We start from the raw sequence: 21,120 nt of genomic DNA on the forward strand, positions 1-21,120 counted from the left end.
TAACCATGTTAGAATGATTCTCCGTGCAACTACAAATGTTGAACAAAGTCTCGAGTTGTTGAGATTTCATCCGTAATTTTCGGACGTTTTGCATACTGAAATTCAGTTTTTCATAGACCAATGTTAAGTTTTTTTTTTAATACAAATGGAAGTATATTTGGTATTATATTTTCAAACTAGACACAGTATTGTAATATTAGTTCTGCGTGGTTGTCTCTTTCAACTTGATTGGATGCTGTCAGATTAGTAAGTAAATCTGTGGAAGTAAGTGCTGACTTGCTTGGGATGAATAGTGTTAATTTCTTTTGATTCAGGTAGTAAGTTGGTTTATGGCACACTTTTTAAGGAACATTATTATTATTATTATTATTATTATTATTATTATTATTATTATTATTGTTGTTGTTTTTCAGATTATTTTTAGGGCTTTTTTGCCTTTAATTGGTAGGATAGCTGAAGAGTAAAAGGGGGAGAGAGAGATTTTGTGACATGCAGCAAAGAGCCGAGGCCAGAATCAAATTTGCAGTCGCTGCAGTGTGGACTCAACCTCTGTGTATGGGGTGCCTGCTCTATCCATTGAGCCATCAGGCACCCCAACGAATGTTATCTTTAATCTTTGGGCTTGGGGGCAAGGTATCAAATATTTCCAAGATAAAAGGCTCAACTCCATGTAAAATCACCCGTCACAGGTGTTGAAGTCCATGTCGAGTTAAAAGTCTTTTTTGATCTTATAAAGTCTAAAGTCATCAAATTTGTGACTCGAGTCTAACTGAAGTCCAAGTCATGTGACTCTTTTCCATGCCTCTGCCCCAGAGTCCAGGATTGCCACTGCATAATGCATATTCATAGTGTCTCTTTACAGTGCACACACACAAACACGCTGTGAGATGTTCTTAAGATGTTTGTAAACAAATGTTGATCAAATGTTGTGACAACTCTGTCATGCAAAACATGACAAACACACAAGGAATATTTTAAAATACTCTCATTTCGTCTTTTAGCCGAGATGATGTCCTGATATGGCTGAATGAGTCGCTGTTGCCACGTTTACTGGATGACTCTGCCCTCCTGAGGGACACAGGAAGTGTGTTGCTCGGCACATTGAGGCTCCGTCAGATCCGTGACGTGCAGGGTGAGATTGAAATGCTGTCTTTACATTTGTTATGAACTTGGTTGGAGTTTAAGATTGACATAAACTGAGGCTCCACTGATCTGGAGAAAGAAGAAAATATCATTCACTTATTGAGTCTGAACACATGAAAGAGAAATGTTTTTGGAGGCACTTGTCTGTCTTTCTTTCTTTCAATAACACTGAGACAACTGCGTAACATTTGTTTTATGATTAGCATCACAGATACTCCATTCTCTTTAATGTTTGAGTGAAGTCTTCTAGGAATTAAATTATTGCACTTTAATGTCTGTTTGATCCTGTTGAAACTACTTTTTCTCTCAGTTGCAGGGGATTTCAGGGCAGACGAAAGAATTTGGGGAGAGAGCACTGTTCCATCTCCGGCCAAAGACACTGAGAATTTCACAGCTTATGGGGCTAATGATACAAACTGGTAAAGAAAGGAAGAAAAAATTTAACAACGCAGGCGACGATGAACTTGTAGATCAGATACAGTATCTATTTAACATCTGGTCTTTATTATTATGTTTTCCTCTCTGTGTCCTTCCACTAATCTCTCCAGGGCATGGCGTTTGGGCAGGATTAGGGTGTACAACAGTGGAGATGTGGTCCACCAGCTGAACAGAAGCCTGGAGGAGGCCTCTTCCTCCATTCAGCAGCTGCAGCAGCTGCAATGGCTCAACCACAGGTAGTGAATGTGGAAAGACAAGACAGCAAATAAAAGAAAAACGCAGATATTTTACGCAGACAACACCAAAAACACTGGGTAAAACTTACATGAAACAGAGAGCAAATGTTTTTTGACATACAGCGTGGGAAGTACAACTATTCAACCTGTTGGTTTTTTTTCATAAAACATATTTACAGTCCAGCTATTCAGATGAAATGTAGACCAGACATTGGTATGAAGTCCGTAGAAATACACCGATAAAGACATTTTTACATATCAGTCCATAAAAATGATATGCAATAAACTGAAATGACAGAAGGAAAATTACTGGAACACACAAACTCAAATTTATTGAATACTTGGAGAGGCCTTTATTTACAATGCCAGCACCTGACACTTCTTGATGAGGAAACAAATTGTGAGTTTGGCCCGTTCTTGAACACAAACAGTTTTCAAATCTTGAAGATTCTGGGGGACCTGCGTGTGAATCTTTTAAAAGAACTATCAAAACATCAACAATTAGTTTTTTCAGGTTCCAAATGCTTCCAAATTTAAAATGAATGTTTATTTACAAAAAACGTTTTTATCCATTTGAACATTAAATATCTTGTTTTGTACTGTATTCAATCGAGAATAGGGTTGAAAGGATTTTCAGATCATTGCATCTAGTTTTTATTTACTTTTACACAGCATCCCAACTTTTTTGGAATTGGGGATGTACATGGCAATCAGATTTTTAAAAAACTGTTTTATTTAAGCTAAGCACTGATCTCACTGGCCACATTGTTCCAAAGTCCAGGGGCCCGACATAAGGGAGTAGAGATCAGGTTCGTGCACACAGTTTTGCAACATTTGGAATAAAACATAATCATGCATCCTTGTGGCTTCATAAATCTCTGAGTTGATTGTCCCTGAAGTGCAATTTGTCTTACAGCCTGTAGTCATTAAAAAATCACACATGAAATATCAACCATTCAAACAAAACGTAGAAAACATCGCAGTAAAGAATGTGTTGATAATGTGGTCTGGTTTTCAGCAATTGTTCTGAGAATAATAAGTGACGGCATGAACAAAACTAAGTCCATATTTGGCATCAGGTTGCAAATATTCAGAGGAGAACAACTGAAAGTCAATAAAAAGTGGGTGGTTTGGTCTCATACGGCGCACTAAACTGTGTCTTTTGAGCAAAAATGAGTTTTTATCTCCCATATGAAATAAAATATCCAGCGAAACACCCTACTTAAATAACATAATTAAAATTTGGTTCCAAACCCGAGAGGTAACCAAAACAGGAAATGACTCTGTGAACTGTCATGACTCCTGATCGTATCATAGTCCATTAAGTGTGCACTTTGTGTGTGTGTGTGTGTGTGTGTGTGTGTGTGTGTGTGTGTGTGTGTGTGTGTGTGTGTGTGTGTGTTTGTGTGTGTGTGTGTGTGTGTGTGTGTGTGTGTGTGTGTGTGTGTGTGTGTGTGTGTGTGTGTGTGTAGGACCCGTGCTGCGTTTGTGGAGTTCTCGCTCTACAACATCAACACAAACCTCCTGGCAGTCTTCTCCTTCCTGTTTGAGTTTCCAGTTTCTGAGCGTGCCCAGTCCAGCCTTGACTTGGTTGTCATTACTCTGTGGCCAATCACAGGCCTCAATCTGCAGCTCCTTCTCATGGTAACCCCTTGAAACCTCCAACCTTTGTCCTGCCACCAAGCTGCATGTGAATCCTTATGTCTGTCCTTGGCTTTGTTACTTAAGCAAGAAGTTTCTAGTTTAATGTTTCCTGTTTTCCAGATCATCCTCCTCGCCCTGGTGTTGTATTTCTTGGTGCGTGGGATTTTGGGCTTCCTCAGAGAGGGCTATGTGTACTTGCTGTCAACCTGGAGACTCCTGGGCATCTGCAAACTGGCTCTGGCAGCAACTGTGTGTGGGCTGCACCTGAGCCGCTGCACCATGGCCACACAGCAGTGGGCATCGTACCTGAAGCACCCACGGGACGCCTTCACAGACTTCTACCCCCTGGCCAGACAGAGTCAAATGTACACGGCCATGTCTGCTTTGCTCTTGTTCATACTGGTGCTCAAGGTAAGCAAGAAAGGCCAATGAAACCAGAGCCAAGCAAACATCTAAACGAATACCCTATCTTTGGTCATATTTTTGTGGTTTTGGCAATCAGGCTTGTCAGTGATAATAACTGTTTACTTAGAAAGTTATAGGTGCCTTGTAGAGTTTCCTTTAAACTAACAAAACTTGTGTTTACAGTCATTGTTGCTCACCAAAAAAACAAAAAACAAAAACACAGTATGTATCCTTGAGGTCTAACAAATTTGATAAATGCATTTACCTCCAAAAAGAAGTGATGGATGAAGTACCTGAAAGCCAAGTCTTTGAGTAAACGTACAGATTTCTTACCAGTAAATGACTTTAGTAGAAGTTAAAGTCACCAATCAGAATATTACTTGAATAAAGTTACTTGAAGTATCTGATATTTACTGTACTTAAGTATCAAAAATAGTTTTGTATTAAAAGTGAAAGTACAAATAAATGCTGTTAAAAGAAATACAAGATTTTTTTGAGAATTATGAAATTAATTAACACACAGCTTTAAAAATGCAGCCTATAATACACTTGAAGAAAAACAAGGTCTTTTTACAACTTAAATGATTTAAAGAACAAAATACAGTTTTATTCATTCTTCCCATTCCTACAATCGTCCTTTCATCACCTCCTCCCTTCCTCGTTTCCTTCCCTATTTCATAGAAGCGACTAAGATGCTTAATGCTGCGATTAAAAAATGTGACTATTTGCGATTAACTATTAAAATAAGATGGACAGAAGGTTTGTTGCGGCATCCGCAGCGATGCAGGAGTTGTGGCGGATTGTCGTGGTGAGGAAGGAGCTGAGCCTGAAGGAGAAGCTCTCGATTTACAAGTCCATCTATGCTCCGACCCTCACCTATGGTCATGAGCTCTGTGTAGTGACTGAAGGAATGAGATTGTGGATCCAAGTAGCCGAAATGATTTTCCTCTGGATGGTGGCCGGGCTCAGCCTTAGAGATAGGGTGAAGAGCTTGGACATCTGGGAGGAGCTCGGGGTAGAGCCGCTACTCCTTCGCATTGAAAAGGGCTAGTTGAGGTGGTTCGGGCATCTGATCAGGATGCCTCCTGCGTGCTTCCCGTTTTAGGTATTCAGGGCACATCCAAGTGGTAGGAGGCCCAGGGGCAGACCCAGAACATGCTGGAGGGGTTACATATCTCATCGGGCGTGGGAACACCTCGAAGTCCCTTAGGAAGGGGCTTGAAAGCGTTGCTGGGGAGAGGGACATCTGGAATGCTTTGCTCAACCTTCCCCGCGACCAAGCCTCGGATAAGCGGAGGACAATGGATGGACGGATGGACGGATGGATGGATGGATGGATGGATGGATGGATGGATGGAACTATTGAAATTCTGCGTTCAATCACGCTTTAAAAATGTAGAATTTGACATCCCTATAATTCACACAATAGATATAGAAGATGGATGTGATAATCATAATAACAGATTTTTTTGTGGAGGTAAAGGGTGTAGAGTGTGCCATGTCCAGCATTGTCAGTCATACATAATTTTATTCTACACAATGCAGCATTTGAGGCTGAGACAGATTTTGTTGTGCTTGCATTTTGACAATAAAGCTCTTGAATAAGAGCAGTTAGACGACTTTAGACGACTTTATTGATCCCCGGAGGGAATCAATAAAAGTAATGGTTAAGCTATGAAAATGAAGTTGAAATATATCAGGTTTTTATTTAATACAAAGACAAAATGATTTGTTTTTCATTATATTTCTGACAGACTCCTTCTCTCTCTGTCTGATCATCCAGGCATCCCACCAGTTGCGGTTTCTCCGAGAGTGGGCCGTGTTTGGCAGAGCTCTGCGACGCTCAGTCTGGGAGCTGCTGGGAGTCGCCCTGGCTTTACTGCTGTTGGTGCTGGCTTACTCACACACAGGACACCTGGTCAGATTTTTTCCCTTCCCTCTGTTTCTCTCTCATAGATCCACTCCCACACACAGACAAAATATAACGGAAACCGTACACCATACAAGTACATGACCTTGTCTAAAATCTATCCAGCTCCAACGTGTTTGTTCATCTTTCATGCATGGGGATGTTTTATCTGTTAAGAAAACAGTTGATTGCTGACAGCCTTTACAATGCCAGTAGACAGAATCTCCAATAAACCTTCAGACTGCACAAAACAGCGTCATCTGGTGTGTATTGTTAGAAAAACTATAAAAGTAGCCTTGCTGTCTAGACTGTGCCGCCAAACAGTTTCATTCAGAGACAACAATAGGACATTTATTCAATAGGAAAAGCCTCAGCTGTGTGTATAGTAACAGTGTAAGCAAACAGCTTATTTTCTACTTTTATTTTACCCTTATTAACCAGTGAGGTGTATATTAGAGAGAAAAATGAAAGCGTAATTATCTTACCAATTTTAACTTTCAAAAACTTCAGGTAAAAACTTTAACCCAAAAGAGAACATCAAATACTGTAGCTTTACACCGTAGCAATTTGGGTGCCGTGCCATTGTTCCAACGGCCCAAAATTCAGAAGCCCTGTTAGTCAGTAACATTACATAGCGATTGAGGCTCAGGGTGTTTTTTACTGACCTGTCCCTGCCTTTCCAGCGACTTTTCTGCCGCCACAGATGAGTGTTTTGACCACGAGCAGCTGGTTTTTGTGCTTAAATTTAACCACACATCACCACAGCGTTGTTGACACATGTAACGTATCCATGGTTTACAGAAACGTACAATGTGAACCTTTTTTTCTTCTTCTTGTAATCGTCTAACAGAGAGTGCGTATTCTCAGAAAAACAGGCCTCAAAGCAACAGGACATTTTTGGATCAATGAAGCTACGGCATTTTGGGCCATCAGAACAATAGGAAGTCCTTAAAACTTTACTTTGATGTTTTTCCGAATTTTAATGACGCTTTGGATGTCTGTGAAATATAATGCTAGCGTGTCTGTTTCATTACTACAGTATATGTAGGGTTTTTGAGGTTAAACTGTATCTGTCTATGTACCATCCTGTAAGCAATTTATATATAGTTATGTAGCCATAACGTATCAATTTAAAGGACCAGTGTGTAGGTTTTTAGTGATATCTATTGGCTGAAATTGTGTATAATATTAATAACTATGTTTCCATAGTTTTTAATAACCCAAAACTTAAGATTGCTGTGATTTTGTTTCTTAAGAATGAGTTATTTGTATCTATGTAGGAAGTGGGTCCTCTTTTTATAGAGACTGCAATGCTGTTCTACAGTAGCTCAGAACAGACAAACCAAACACTGACTCGAGCTAGGGCCATTTCCAAATTTGCATTGGTCGCCATCTTGTCCCTACAGGCTTGGCATACAGGACAATTGTCAGTTCTGAAATCTCACCGAAAGATGCCACTAAAACCTTCACACTAGACCTTAAATCTACTTATATTTTTTCAACTTGTCTCTTTTTTTACTTGAGTCTGATGGTCTCATATTAGCTAGTCAACATTTCAATACTAAAAGTCTCTAAATTTCTTCCATTTAAAAACTCTAAAATATTTGACACTGGGGTCATTTTAGTTCATCTATTAAAAAAACAGAATTCAGAAAGTAAGATTGGTGATGAATAAACAAAGTTATATTTGTAATCGGTAAGATATGTAAACTATGCCTGCATTGGACCCGGTCACAGAGTTAAGTGCGTTCATGCATTTGTATCATCTGGCCAGAAATACCACAGTGTTTTGTTTACTTGCTTAAACCAAGTGTCTGTGGCTCAACTCCAGTGGGTCTGGAATTCCTCACATAACTCTGGTGTCTCTCTACTCTCTGCCAGTGAAGTTTTAATATGTTTTAAATGTGATTTTGTAACAGACAGTGAAGTGCACAAGTAAAAGATTTATTTGTGCACTAGCTTAGTTTTTGATCATTGCAGTTCGAAGAACATTTGTTCTGCTGCTTTACCAAATAAAACTGTCCTGTCCAGATTCAGACAGATTTTTATATATTGGCCTTTGTTTCCATTTTTTTGATTCTCTGTGAAGAACTTTGAGTGACTTTTTTATTTTTACTTCTCTCCCTTTTTCTCTTCCACTCCAGCTCTTCCACTCTGTCGTTGACGGATACGGCAGTGTGAGTTCTACCTGTCTGTCTCTGTTAGGAGCTGGTGGACGTGGTCTGCTCTCATGGCGTCCTAGCTGGACAATGACCGGTCCCTCAAGCACCGTCTCTGCGCTGGTGTTCCACGCGAGCTTCGCCATACTTCGGCTGGTGTTGCTGTGGTTGGTCACCTCTGTGTTACTGAGAAACTATCGCCGTGCGCGAGCAGAGCTATACCGTCCAGCTGTGGATCTCCAAGACTACGAAATGGTTGAGCTGTTTCTCAGACGGCTTAAAATGTGGATGGGACTCAGCAGGGCCAAAGAGGTACATTTCCTTTTTTCTATCTGTCAGTTAGTCTGAGATTTCAGAGATATTATTTATTATTATTATTATTATTTATTATATTAGATTCATAGGGACAACATGAAAAGATTAACGGTAGCAGAAACCTCAATAGTTATTCCTCTAGTGTTATTTAGAAAGATGTACATTAATTCTAGTGTGCATTTACTCAAGCACTTTACTTAATTACAAATTCAAGGTACATATACTCTACGTAAGTATTTCCATTTTATGTTACGCTATACTTCTACTCCACAACTTCTCAGAGGTAAATATTGTACTTTTTTTTTTTCATCCACTTCCTGTCTAGTTAAAACCATGTATCGTCAGATGTGTTTATGTTGATTGTTTGTGATACACTGCTCCCTGGCTTTGGAAGTCCCTACCCCAACAGATCTGTGACCCGGGTCCCTCGCCGTCTTCCAGTTCCGCCTCAAAACCCATCTCTTCTCCTCTTCCTATTCCTAGCGCCCCCCCCCCTCACACACACACACACACCCCACACACCCCTAAATAAACTATTTAGCTTCCTCTTTGGTCAGAAGAAACATGCATTGTCACAAAGCTCAAAGCAGGGCTGTTTTTCTGACACCATGAAAAGTAACTTTTTAGAGATTCATTGTTCTCACAGGACAGAGACACTACCAACATATAATGATCTTATAGGTATGATGATGAATAAACTGTCCAACAATAAAGAGGTAAAATTAGGGAACTTGGCTAACTTAAACATATACAGCAGCAAAATGCACCATACAAATTGATGCATAGGGACTGACAGAATATTTTACTGCACAAAAACATAGCAGCACTGATCAGATGTGAATCATGCTTTAGTGTACTGAACAAAAAGGAGAGTTTGGGATCTGGCCTGTGGGCTGTACTTTGTTTTTGCTTGACTGTTCCCAACATGGTGGCCTGGTACCAAACTTTGAAATTTTACAGCTGAACAGTTCAGCATGTCATAAAAATGCCACAGAAAAAGTCATACTAAGGTATGTTGTTCAAAATAGCATGAAAAAGTATAAAGAAGTCAAAGGATAGGATATTGTCTAAACTACCATAAAAAAAGTCATGGTTTAGTATGTCATGCAAAATACTGTGAAACAGTCATACTGTGAAAATAAGGCATAATATATTACATTGTTGAAAAATAGCATAAAATAGTCATAGGATGAAAAAGTCATAGTATCATATTTTGTCCCAAATAGCATGAAAGTCAATGAACAGTGTGTTGTCCGAAAACACATATTAAAGGCATAGTACATTATGTAGTAAGTTTTAGCATATAAAAGTCTTAGGAAAGTTTGTCATTGAAAATAGCATAAAGTTGTCCAACATACCATGAAAAAGTTATAGTTCAGTATGTCACTCAAAACAACACAAAAGGTATACTATAGTATGTTGAACAAAATAGCATAAAAAAGTCATAGTATGGTCTTTCATAAAAAGTGCCATGTAAAAGTCATAGTATACACTGCTATATATTAGGCAAGAATTACAGGATCTCAAATTATATTTGTTCTGTGCTCTCTGTTGTGACAATATGACTTCAGGTCATCAGCAGTGATTGACATGATCTGTTTCATGTTCCTGTGTGTGGATTTAGTGACAGATTCTGTGAATATGGCAACTTATTTTAATAGAAGTTACCAACTGTTGTTTTTTAGGAAAGGATCTGAATGCCTTTTCCACCACTGATCAATCCTTACAAGGGTGCCCTGATTGCCCATCACCTCTTTTCCTCAATCTTTTTCTTAGTTTCGTCATAAGGTGCGTTTCGAGGGAATGGAACTGCCACCATCCCGTTCATCTTCCACCAGCGACTGTAAGTCCCTGTGCTTGCCACCGCTGGACAGCCCCGACTCCCCTCCCACCCCGGACAGTGTCGATGCGGGTTCAGAGGCCTCATGGCGCCCAGCCTCCTCCAGCCCCTGCAGCTTGACAGAAGCCCCGGGGATCGGCTTGGGACTTGGCTTGGGCCTTGGTTTGGGGCTAGGTCCAGGAGTGGTGATGGGAAGTACCAGCTGGAGGGAGAGAGCAGAGACTGAAGCCTCTCTGAGGAGGCTCCTCCCCACCCTGGACGCCCTGCTGCAACAGCTTGACCGTGTCACCATGGCAACAGAGGACCTGTACCACATCGAGTGTAGACTGGAACGAACCCAGAGGAAAAGGAGGAGTAGGGGCAGAGAGAGGGGAGGTGGCGGTCAGGGAACGAGGAGCGAGGCAGGACAGAGACGTAAGGGTGAAGACAAGGACTCTGCTGGATGTAGAGATCGAAGGAGTAGCAAAGAAAAACACAAAGCAAGCAAAAAGGGCAGAAAGGCGGATAAAGGTGAACTTCTAAAGGATTGTGGAAACATTGCTGCCAACCCCAAAAAGACTCCAGCAGCCACACCTGTACCTTTTTTAAAGCCCAGACCGACCTCTGCCACAACACACACACCTGCTCCTCAATCATCAGCCAAACCTTTAGTCAGCGCACCTCCACCTACACCTGTCACTGACACCTCCTCTGCCCCTGTCTCATCAGCAAACACTCCCCCTTCTCATCTCCCGCTGCCCAAAACACCCTCTGTACCTCCATGTACCCCTGCACCCACCTCTTCCTTGCCATCTACCCCTGCACCTACGCCCAGTAGCCGGGACCGGGAGCCTCTGACAGAGAGAGACACCCTCCCCTCCTCCAGCCTGTTCAACCATCCAGCTCACACTACCACCATTCCTACACGCAAGCGAAAACGCAAACCCCCACCCCTCAAAAACAAGGTGCACCCAAACCTAGACAGGCATGGCCCTGGACACTCCAAATCCTGAGGACAACCAGAAGTCAAAGGTGGAGCAAAGAGTAAATGTTGGGTTAAGGACGAGAGGAGGACAGGGGCAGCAGGTTTTGTCCCCAGATGTCCCTCTCTAAACCCAGGAAAAAGAGAGCAAATAGTGGATGGGAAAGTAGGACAGGAAGGAAATTAGAAGAATCACACAGACAAGTAGTTTGGGGTGATGAAAGAAAGCAGTAAGACTTTGCAGGTTTGTAAGCAGTGACTGGTCCAAATCCTGGTTCGGTTCAGAAGCAAGGTGCAGGTCGCCACATGCTTGCTGAACTGAACATTGAAACCAAGATACACTCCCATTCCTTTATTCCTCCTGAACTAATACTGACCCCACGTGACCCTGGAGGTCCTGTGGGGTCACTGACAGGAGCACACACACGCGTGCTCACCTGAACCAACTGAAAGCAGACAATGCAATCAGTCCTTTTTTGTATCTCAGAAAACTGTTGATTTCTCAGTTATGTTCTCTGTCTACCTATATTTTTTTTATATTGTATATTTCGGTCACCATGGGTACTTGTGGCCTGGTCTTATGAACCCAAATTTGCATGCAGGCACACAGAGATATACGCACATGCAGGTACACACATGCATAGAAAAAACACTGTAGGCACAAGACGCGTTAATTGTAATGTGCAGTACAATTCAGCCCACCAAGGTACGAGAGGAAACAAACATATACAGGGTTCCCACACATTTTCATGGACAATTTTGAAACTTTTCCATGACCTTTCGAGGATCCATAACAAAAATATCCATTACCATTCAGCATATATAGCACTAGCAGAATTATATAGTACTTTACTCCAAATATTAATGACCTTTTTATAGGCGGTGTACTGATGCAGAGCAGTGGAGCTCCCAGAGTTGAGGAGTAACCGCCAATGTAGCTATGCAGAGCAGAGCTACGTTACTTTAACAGCTTCAAAATAAATAAATTCATTGTTATGCTTTGTTACGTGAAAGATTATCCATAACAAATAAAAATATAACAATGAATTTCATTCAGCAATACTTACAATTTTATTGTGATTTACAATGTCGTCATATGCTAAGTATTGCAATGAAATATATTGCAATGTGTTACTTTTTTTTAACATCTGTTTTATCTGATAATAAGATATGGTTTTCGGTCTGTTGATCTTTTTTCATTTTTATTGCAGCAAAATGTATATAGAGGAATGAAAAGGCAATTGACTTTATTATTCTAGTACGAAATCAAAAGATTAATTTGCTATTTGCAATAGCATTCATTATATAATATAAAAATTAATACTTGGCTCCCAATGTGTTAATGTCAATATATCAATATCACCACGTACAATATTGCTGTACTATGCTGTATTGATTTTTCTCCCACACCTAAACACCACATAATTCCATGAGTTTTCTAAAACATTCAAACATTTTACTACTTAAATGACTTTTCCAGGCATGGAAAGCAAGATTGTGGAATTCCATTACATTTTCATGACCGTGGGAACCCTGCATACACACACACACACACACACACACACACACACGCACACACACACACACACACACACACACGCACACACATACACACACACACAAGGTTGTTGGGATCTCAGCAGCCAAAATTGTTCAGGGTGCAGATATAGCCTTCCTCTTTAAATGTACAGAGAAATGGAACAAAACATTCAAAGATAAAAGGTAAGCCACAAGTAGTGAGAAGAAGGAGGTGTAGCAAGTGGTTATATCACAGGACAAAGTAGCGCAGGAGTGTTAGAAGCAGGACAGAAGAAAAGAAGGATATCATGCTCAGTAGGGAAATTTGTAGATAAACATTGAGGAAGCAGGAAAGAGTTGCCCTCACTTATACAGTACTGAACATTTACACAAGTTCATCCATCATAAAGCTATACTGACTCTCAGTCTGATTATCTTTTCAAAATGTGTTCATAATGGTTGTGATTTAAAAGCACTTTTGGTCTGATTGTTTTGTTTTTTTTGATGAGATGTGATGTAAAGAAATAAGCTTGGTGTCTAAACCAATAGAGAAAGCTTCACTCATACTGTATCTTAACTATAAACGTTGCCAAAGCTTATGTATGCATTCTGAGTTTTACCATGCCAAGTAATTAATTCATTCTTTTTGTACTTCGCACTTTATTTCCTAATGGAGCTGATATCCAATGCCATATTTAACTCTTTTGTGTCAAGTTTTCATTTCATATCTTAAAACATTATAAAAAAAAAACCCTATTATTATTGTGGTGTCAAAGCTATAGCTAGCAGTTGTATGTGTACTTTTGTCTGCTCTTGGTAGTTTAATGTTTTGTTTTGTTGTGTTGTCTTATTTTGATAAACATAAGTACTTCCTGTGTCCAGTGGGCAGTTCTCAGGGAACCCACCGTTTTCCCCCCAAACCTGAAGAGAGAGCCAGGAGAACCAAAACTGGAGGTAAAAAAAAAAATCAATGTTTTTTTTTTCTATAATCTAGGGACATTTTATATTTTGTGGTTAAATCATGACGGTCTATTTTTTATATCATTTACCTTATTATTTCAGCCAAAAACTGAGGAGTTGTGTGTCTACACTCTTTTTTCATAGATTTTTTTAAAGGATAATAGAAATTGTATTTACGGGTACACCAGAGTTCCTCCTCCAAACAACCCCAAAGCCTAAAGCTAAACTCTTAAATCCTATTTGATTTTTTAAAAAAAACATTATCACCTCTTTTCCTGCCCAGTAAGTTGCAAAAGATCTCACACATTTACAGTTCTAATGAAAAAGGAACAAAAAAGACCCTTCTTCATCTGCATGTGTGTATTTCTGTATATATTGGTGCTTTGTGGTTGTGTATATTTTTGCTTTTCATGATCAGTATTGTTTAATGCACTGCAGTGCCATATGCATTAGGTCAAGCACTGGTGTTGCAAACCCCCAAAGTTTTACATTTCTCAAATCTAACCAGAGCAGCCAAAGCTATCGATGTATTCAATATGAGTTTTTGTTCACAACACGCCAACTACAAATCGCAGTACGCTCAGCAGTTGAGGCCTCCACTGGCCACCTTATTTCTGCTAAGTAGACAGTTTTTAACAAAACAGTGCCAAAGCCCACCTTCTTGTCTTCTGTCTTTTTATGTTGTACGATGCATTTTGTTTTAAAATGGTGTAACACATTTGTCTGTGCTCTTCTTTGTATCTCATATCTGTATTTTTGCAATTGTAGCACTTCTGCTTTTGCACTTGACAAAGTCAAAGAGTTTGACAGCTGAATTGTGCAAAATAAAGTGGTTTTGGTGTCAAATATGTATTATTACTTTTTAAGGTCTTTGCTACAATTGTGGTGGTCTACAATTGTTCAGTCAAATAATAAAAAAAATGTCACATTTTGACGTGTGCTAAAATGACTGAAAACGACATATTGTAGCTCGTAGAGGTGGTCATAGCATACAATGTCGAAAAAAAGGCCATTCATCCATTCATTTTCTTCCATTTATCTGGGGCCGGGTCGCAGTTGAACATTCCAGACGTTCTTCTCCCCAGCAACACTTTCCAGCTCGTCCTGGGGACCCCAAGGCGTCTCCAGGCCAGCATTACTGCAGATGCTGCATCAAACAGCCTGTCCATCTCAACGCTTCCGTCAACCCTCAGTCGTGAATAAGACCCAGAGATACTTGAACTCCTTTGCTTGGTGCAGTATCTCTCCCCCCACCAAGAGGGGACCATGGCCTCAGATTTGGAGATGCTGACTCTCATCCCGACTGCTTCATTCTCAGCTGCAAACCACCCCAGTATATAAGTTACAGTGTGACGAAGCCAACAGAACATCATCATCTGCAAAAAGCAGAGATGTAATTCTGAGGTCCCTAAACCGGACCCAAACCAGACCCCTTCCTCCCACTGGCTGCGCCTTGAGATCCTGTCCATGAAAATCACGAGCAGGAGCAGAGACAAGGGGCAACCCTGGCGGAGACCAACACCCACTGGGAACGCATTTGACTTCACACCGAGTATGAAAACACAGCTCTCACTTTGGTTATACAGGGACCGGATGGCACAGCAGTCATCCCAGTACCCTGTACTCCCACAGCAACCCCTACAGGACTCCCCAAGGGACACGGTCATAAGCCTTCTCCAAATCCACAAAACACATGTAGACCGGATAGGCAAACTCCCACACCCCCTCATGTAGCCTCGCAAGGGTAAAGAGCTGCTCCATTTTTCTATGACCAGGACAGAAACCACATTGTTCCTCCTAAATCTGAGGTTTGACAATTGGTCGGAGCCTCCTGTCCAACACCCTGGAGTAAACTTTCCCGGGAAGGCTGAGCAGTGTGGTGAACCAGGGGTTCAGGAGTTCCTCAAAATGTTCCTTCCATCACTCAACAACATCCCTAGTCTGGGTCAGCAGTTCTCCTCCCCTGCAGAGCACAGCCTGATACAAGCTCTGCTTTCTCTTCTGGAGACGTCTGAAAGGCCTTCTTCTTCAGCCTGATGGCATCCTTCACCGCTGGTGTCCACTAGCAGGTCCTTTGGTTGTCGCCATGACAGGCACCAATGACCTTCTGACCACAACTTCTAGCAGCAGCCTCCACAATGGAGGTTTTGAACAAGGACCACTCAGATTCCATGTCCCCAACCTCCCTGGGATGCACAGAAAGTTCTTCTGGAGGTGTGAGTTGAAGACCTGGCAGACAGGGACCTCCGCCAGACATTCCCAGTTCATCCTCACTATACGTTTGGGTTTACCGGGTCTGTCCAGCAGTCTCCCCCGCCACCTGATCCAACTGACTACCAGGTGGTGATCAGTTGACAGCTCTGCTCCTCTCTTGTGAGTATCCCCACACCTGCCCGGTGCCTCTCACCCCGCCCTAATTTCCAGTCCTGCAGGTGGTGGGCCCACAAGATGGTGGCAGCATGTCACTCCTTCGGGCTGACCCCAAAGGCCAAAGGCCTGGTTTCCATACGCTCGCCTTCTATCCCCGGTGTCCTCCTACCAGGCGAGGTCAACTCTGCTCAATTTGGCCATATCATCAGCGTCTTGGTGAATCACTCAGTCTGATCCCTCCACTGGGACCTCTTTGCCTTGGGTGACCCTACCAGGAGCTAGTGCTCCTGACAACACAGCTCCAAGGATCACAGGGAAATGCAACCCCCCCCATCAACCGCGTTAAGGGGCAAAGTGTCATGATTTAGCATGTCCAAAAAATATTAAAAAACCACATAGTATAGTATGTCATAGTCTAGTATGTAAAAATGTCAAATTTTGACATGCCCCAAAAATGGCTGAAAACGTGACATGATAGATTGTAGAGTCGTGTCATAGCATATAATGTCAAAAAAACACTATGGTTCAGTATGTTGAAAAAAATGCAATACTGTAGTATGGCAAAAATGTCAAAATATGACATTTCCCAAAAATGGCTAAAAAGAACTCAAAACAGGATAAAATAGCCGGTTGAGACGCAATAGCATAGTATGTTGCAAAATAGCCAAAACCACTATGATATAGCATGTTGAAAAAATGACCAAAGAACCTAGGCTATATTATGCCAAAAAATATCAAAATACGACATGTCTCAAAAACAGCTGGAAAAACCTCAGAACAGCATAAAACAGCATGCCCAGACATGCCATAGCATAAAATGTTGCAAAAAAGGCCCAAAACACCATTATATACTATGTTCAAAAAATGACTTAAAAGACAAGGTAAAAATGTCAAAATTTACGTGTCCCAAAAACAGCTGAAAACACCTCAAAACAGCATAACATGGGGTGCTGACACACGCCACACCATTAAAATGTGCAAAAACAACCAAAAACACCATAATGTAGCATGTCAAAAAATGAAGAAAAGAGCAAGGCAAAAATGAAAATATTTGACATGGCCCAAAAACAGCTGAAAACACCTCAAAACAGCATAAAATACCGTGCTGAGAAAGGCCATAGCATTAAAACGTGTAAAAATGGCCAAAAACACCATAATTTTGCATGTCAAAAAAATGACCAAAAAAGCAAGACTATAGTATGGCGAAAATGTCAAAATTTGTCCCAAAAACAGCTGAAAACAGCTCAAAATGACATAAAATGGCGTGTTGACACAGGCCACAGCAGTTAAAAGTGCAAATACGGTGAAAAACACCATAATTTGGGATGTCAAAAAAAATGACCAAAAAAGAAAGGCTATAGTATGGCACCCTTCCCTGAGCTACCACCTTATCATGGTGGAGGGGTTTGTGTGTCCCAGCGGGGGCTTTATGCCCCTGGTAGGGGCATAAAGCCTGGTGGCCAGGCCTTTACCCATGGGGCCCGGCCGGGCACAGCCCGAAGAGGTGACATGGGACCTCCTGCCCATGGGCTCACCACCCGTAGGAGGGGCCATAGGGGTCGGGTGCAGTGTGAGTTGGGCGGCAGCCGAAGGCGGGGACCTTGGCGGTCCGATCCTCGGCTGCAGAAGCTAGCTCTGGAGACGTGGAATGTCACCTCTCTGGCGGGGAAGGAGCCTGAGCTGGTGCGCAAGGTTTAGAAGTTCCGACTAGATATAGTCGGCCTCACCTCGACACACAGTGTGGGCTCCGGAACCAGTCTTTTCGAGAGGGGTTGGACTCTCTTCCACTCTGGAGTTGCCACTGGTGAGAGGTGCCGGGCAGGGGTGGCAATACGTATTACCCCCCGGCTCGGTGCCTGTATGTTGGGAGTTTACCCCAGTGAATGAGAGGGTAGCCTCCCTGCGCCTTCAGGTTGGGGGACGGATCCTGACTGTTGTTTGTGCCTATGGTCCCAACGGCAGTTCAGAGTATCCACCCTTTTTGGAGTCCTTAGAGGGGGTGCCAGAGAGTGCTCCTTCTGGGGACTCCCTCGTTCTGCTGGGGGACTGCAACGCTCACGTTGGCAACAACAGTGAGACCTGGAGGGGCGTGATTGGGAGGAATCCCCCCCCCCAATCTGAACCCGAGTGGTGTTTTGTTATTGGACCTGTGCTTGCCACAGATTGTCCATAACGAACACCATGTTCAGGCATAAGGGTGTCCATATGCGCACTTGGCATCAGGACACCCTAGGCCACAGTTTGATGATCAACTTTGTAGTCGTATCGTCGGACTTGCAGCCGTATGTCTTGGACACTCGGGTGAAGAGAGGGGCGGAGCTGTCAACCGATGACTACCTGGTGGTGAGCTGGCTTCGATGGTGGGGGAGGACGCCGGTTAGACCTGGCACACCCAAACGCATTGTGAGGGTCTGCTGGGAACGTCTGGCAGAGTCTCCCGTCAGAAGGAGCTTCAACTCCCACCTCCGGGAGAGCTTTGACCATGTCCCGGGGGAGGCAGGGGACATTGAGTCAGAGTGGGCCATGTTCCGTGCCTCCATTGCTGAGGCGGCCGACTGGTGCTGTGGCCGTAAGGTGGTCGGTGCCTGTTGATGCCCTTCTGGACCACCATCCAGCGTCTCAGGAGGGGGAAGCAGTGCTCTGTCAACACTGTGTATGGTGGGGACAGGCGCTGCTGACCTCAACTTGGGACGTTGTGGATCAGTGGAAGGAATACTTCAAAGACCTCCTCAATCCCACCAACATGCCTTCCGGTGAGGAAGCAGGGCCTGGAGACTCGGGGGTGGGCTCCTCTATCTCTGGGGCTGAAGTTGCCGAGGCGGTTAAAAAGCTCCTCGGTGACAGGGCCCCGGGGCTGGACAAGGTCCGCCTGGAGTTCCTCAAGGCCCTGGATGTTGTGGGGCTGTCACGGTTGAAACGACTCTGCAACATTGCGTGGACATTGGGGGCAGTGCCCTTAGACTAGCAGACTGGGGTGGTGGTCCCTCTTTTTAAGAAGAGTGGACCGGAGGGTGTGTTCCAACTACAGGGGGATCACACTCCTCAGCCTCCCTGGTAAGGTCTATTCGAGGGTACTAGAGAGGAGGGTCCGCCAGATAGTCGAACCCCGGATTCAGGAGGAGCAATGCGGTTTTCACCCCGGTTGTGGAACTGTGGACCAGCTCTGGACCCTTGGCAGGGTCCTTGAGGGTGCATGGGAGTTTGCCCAACCAGTCCACACGTGCTTTGTGGACTTGGAGAAGGCATTCAACCGTGTCCCTCAGGGAGTCCTGTGGGGGGTTCTCCAGGAATATGGGGATTCGGACCCCCTGATATGGGCTGTCCGTTCCCTGTATGACCGGTGCCAGAGCTTGGTCCGCATTGCCGGCAGTAAGTCGAACTCATTTCTGGTGAGGTTTGGACTCCAACAGGGCTGCCCTTTGTCACCGATTCTGTTCATAATTTTTACGGACAGAATTTATAGGCGCAGCCAGGGTGTTGAGGGGGTCTGGTTTGGTGACCTCAGGATTGGGTCTCTGCTCTTTTCATGGAGCGGGAGATGGACAGGCGGATCGGTGCAGCATCTGCAGTAATGCGGACTCTGCACAGATCTGTCATGGTGAAGAGGGAGCTGAGCCGAAAGGCAAAGCTCTCTATTTACTGGTCGATCTTCGTTCCTACCCTCACCTATGGTCACAAGCTTTGGGTAGTGACCGAAAGAACAAGATCGCGGGTACAAGCGGCCGAAATGAGCTTCCTCCGTAGGGTGGCTGGGCTCTCCCTTAGAGATAGGGTGAGAAGCTCAGTCATCCGGGAGGAGCTCGGAGTAGGGCCGCTGCTCCTCCGCGTTGAGAAGAGCCAGGTGAGGTGGCTCGGGCATCTAATTAGGATGCCCGAGGATGAGGGTAGGGGAAGACCCAGTACACGCTGGAGAGACTATGTCTCACAGCTGGCCCTGAGAACGCTTCGGGATCACCCGGGAAGAGCTGGACGAAGTGGCTGGGGAGAGGGAAGTCTGGGCTTCCCTGCTTAGGCTGCTGCCCCCACGACCCAACCCTGGATAAGCGGAAGAAAATGGATGGATGGATGGATGGATGGATATAGTATGGCAAAAATCTCAAAATTTGACATTTGACAAAATTTGACAATAGCATGCTGAAAAAATGCTAAAAACCACTCTAAACCACATAAAATAGCACGCGTAAACTGGCCATGGCAAAGAATGAGGCAAAAACAGCCAAAATCCCCAAAATCTAGCATGTTGAAAAAATGACTGAAAAAGCAAGGCTATAGTAAGGCAAAAATGTAAAAATATGTCATTTCCAAAAAAATGCTAAAAACCACTCTAAACCACATAAAATAGCACGCGTAAACTCGCCATGGCAAAGAATGATGCAAAAGCGGCCCAAAAACCCAAAATATAGCATGTTGAAAAAATGACCGAAAAAGCAAGGCTATAGTAAGGCAAAAATGTCAAAATATGACATTTCCTCCGCATTGAGAAGAGCCAGATGAGGTGGCTTGGGCATCTAATTAGGATGCCTCCAGGACGCCTCCCTGGTGAGGTGTTCAGGGCACGTCCCACCGGTAGGAGGCCCCGGGGAAGACCCAGGACACGCTGGAGAGACTACGTCTCTCAGCTGGCCTGGGAACGCCTCGGGGTCCCCCGGGAAGAGCTGGATGAAGTGGCCGGGGAGAGGGAAGTCTGGGTTTCCCTGCTTAGGCTGCTGCCCCCGCGACCCGACCCCGGATAAGCGGAAGAAAATGGATGGATGGATGGATGACATTTCCAAAAAAATGCTAAAAACCACTCTAAACCACATAAAATAGCTTATGGAAACATGCCGTGGTAAAGAATGATGCAAAAATGGCCAAAAAACCCATAATATAGCATGTTGAAAAAATGACCGAAAAAGCAAGGCTATAGTAAGGCAAAAATGTCGAAATATGTCATTTCCAAAAAAATGCTAAAAACCACTCTAATTCCTCTCCCCCAGTACATATATTCAGCAAAAGTCAAAATGTTTAAAAAAAAAAACAAAAAATCCTATAGTCAGAAATATGATTACAATTTGGAATCAGGTTAAGAAGTATTTCGTTGAATCCTCTTCTCTGTCACGCTTCAGCCTGATATGGGGTAACCATTTTTTCCCTCCAGGCAGAACAGACCCTGGTTTTAGGAAGTGGGCCGAAAAAGGTTTAAAGACAATCGGGGATCTCATGGGATCAGAGGGTGGGTTTTT

At 43.3% G+C, this 21,120-nt stretch overlaps 1 protein-coding gene across 1 annotated transcript in view; it reads left to right on the top strand.

The window, feature by feature from the left end:
* pkd1a (polycystic kidney disease 1a) overlaps positions 1-14,374 on the top strand; it is a 162,140-nt gene extending 147,766 nt beyond the window's left edge. Inside the window, exons 54-61 of the mRNA XM_042484667.2 lie at positions 1,002-1,132; positions 1,454-1,562; positions 1,692-1,817; positions 3,290-3,461; positions 3,582-3,872; positions 5,650-5,784; positions 7,920-8,246; positions 10,026-14,374. Coding sequence (XP_042340601.2) covers positions 1,002-1,132; positions 1,454-1,562; positions 1,692-1,817; positions 3,290-3,461; positions 3,582-3,872; positions 5,650-5,784; positions 7,920-8,246; positions 10,026-11,081 — 2,347 coding nt within the window. The 3' untranslated portion in view covers positions 11,082-14,374. The remainder of the gene's footprint in view (positions 1-1,001; positions 1,133-1,453; positions 1,563-1,691; positions 1,818-3,289; positions 3,462-3,581; positions 3,873-5,649; positions 5,785-7,919; positions 8,247-10,025) is intronic.
* The last annotated feature ends 6,746 nt before the right edge of the window (positions 14,375-21,120 follow it).

Source organism: Plectropomus leopardus, chromosome 3 (genome assembly GCF_026936395.1).
Source record: "Plectropomus leopardus strain MGB_pleo_1.0 chromosome 3, ASM2693639v1, whole genome shotgun sequence".
Lineage (NCBI taxonomy): Eukaryota > Metazoa > Chordata > Actinopteri > Perciformes > Serranidae > Plectropomus > Plectropomus leopardus.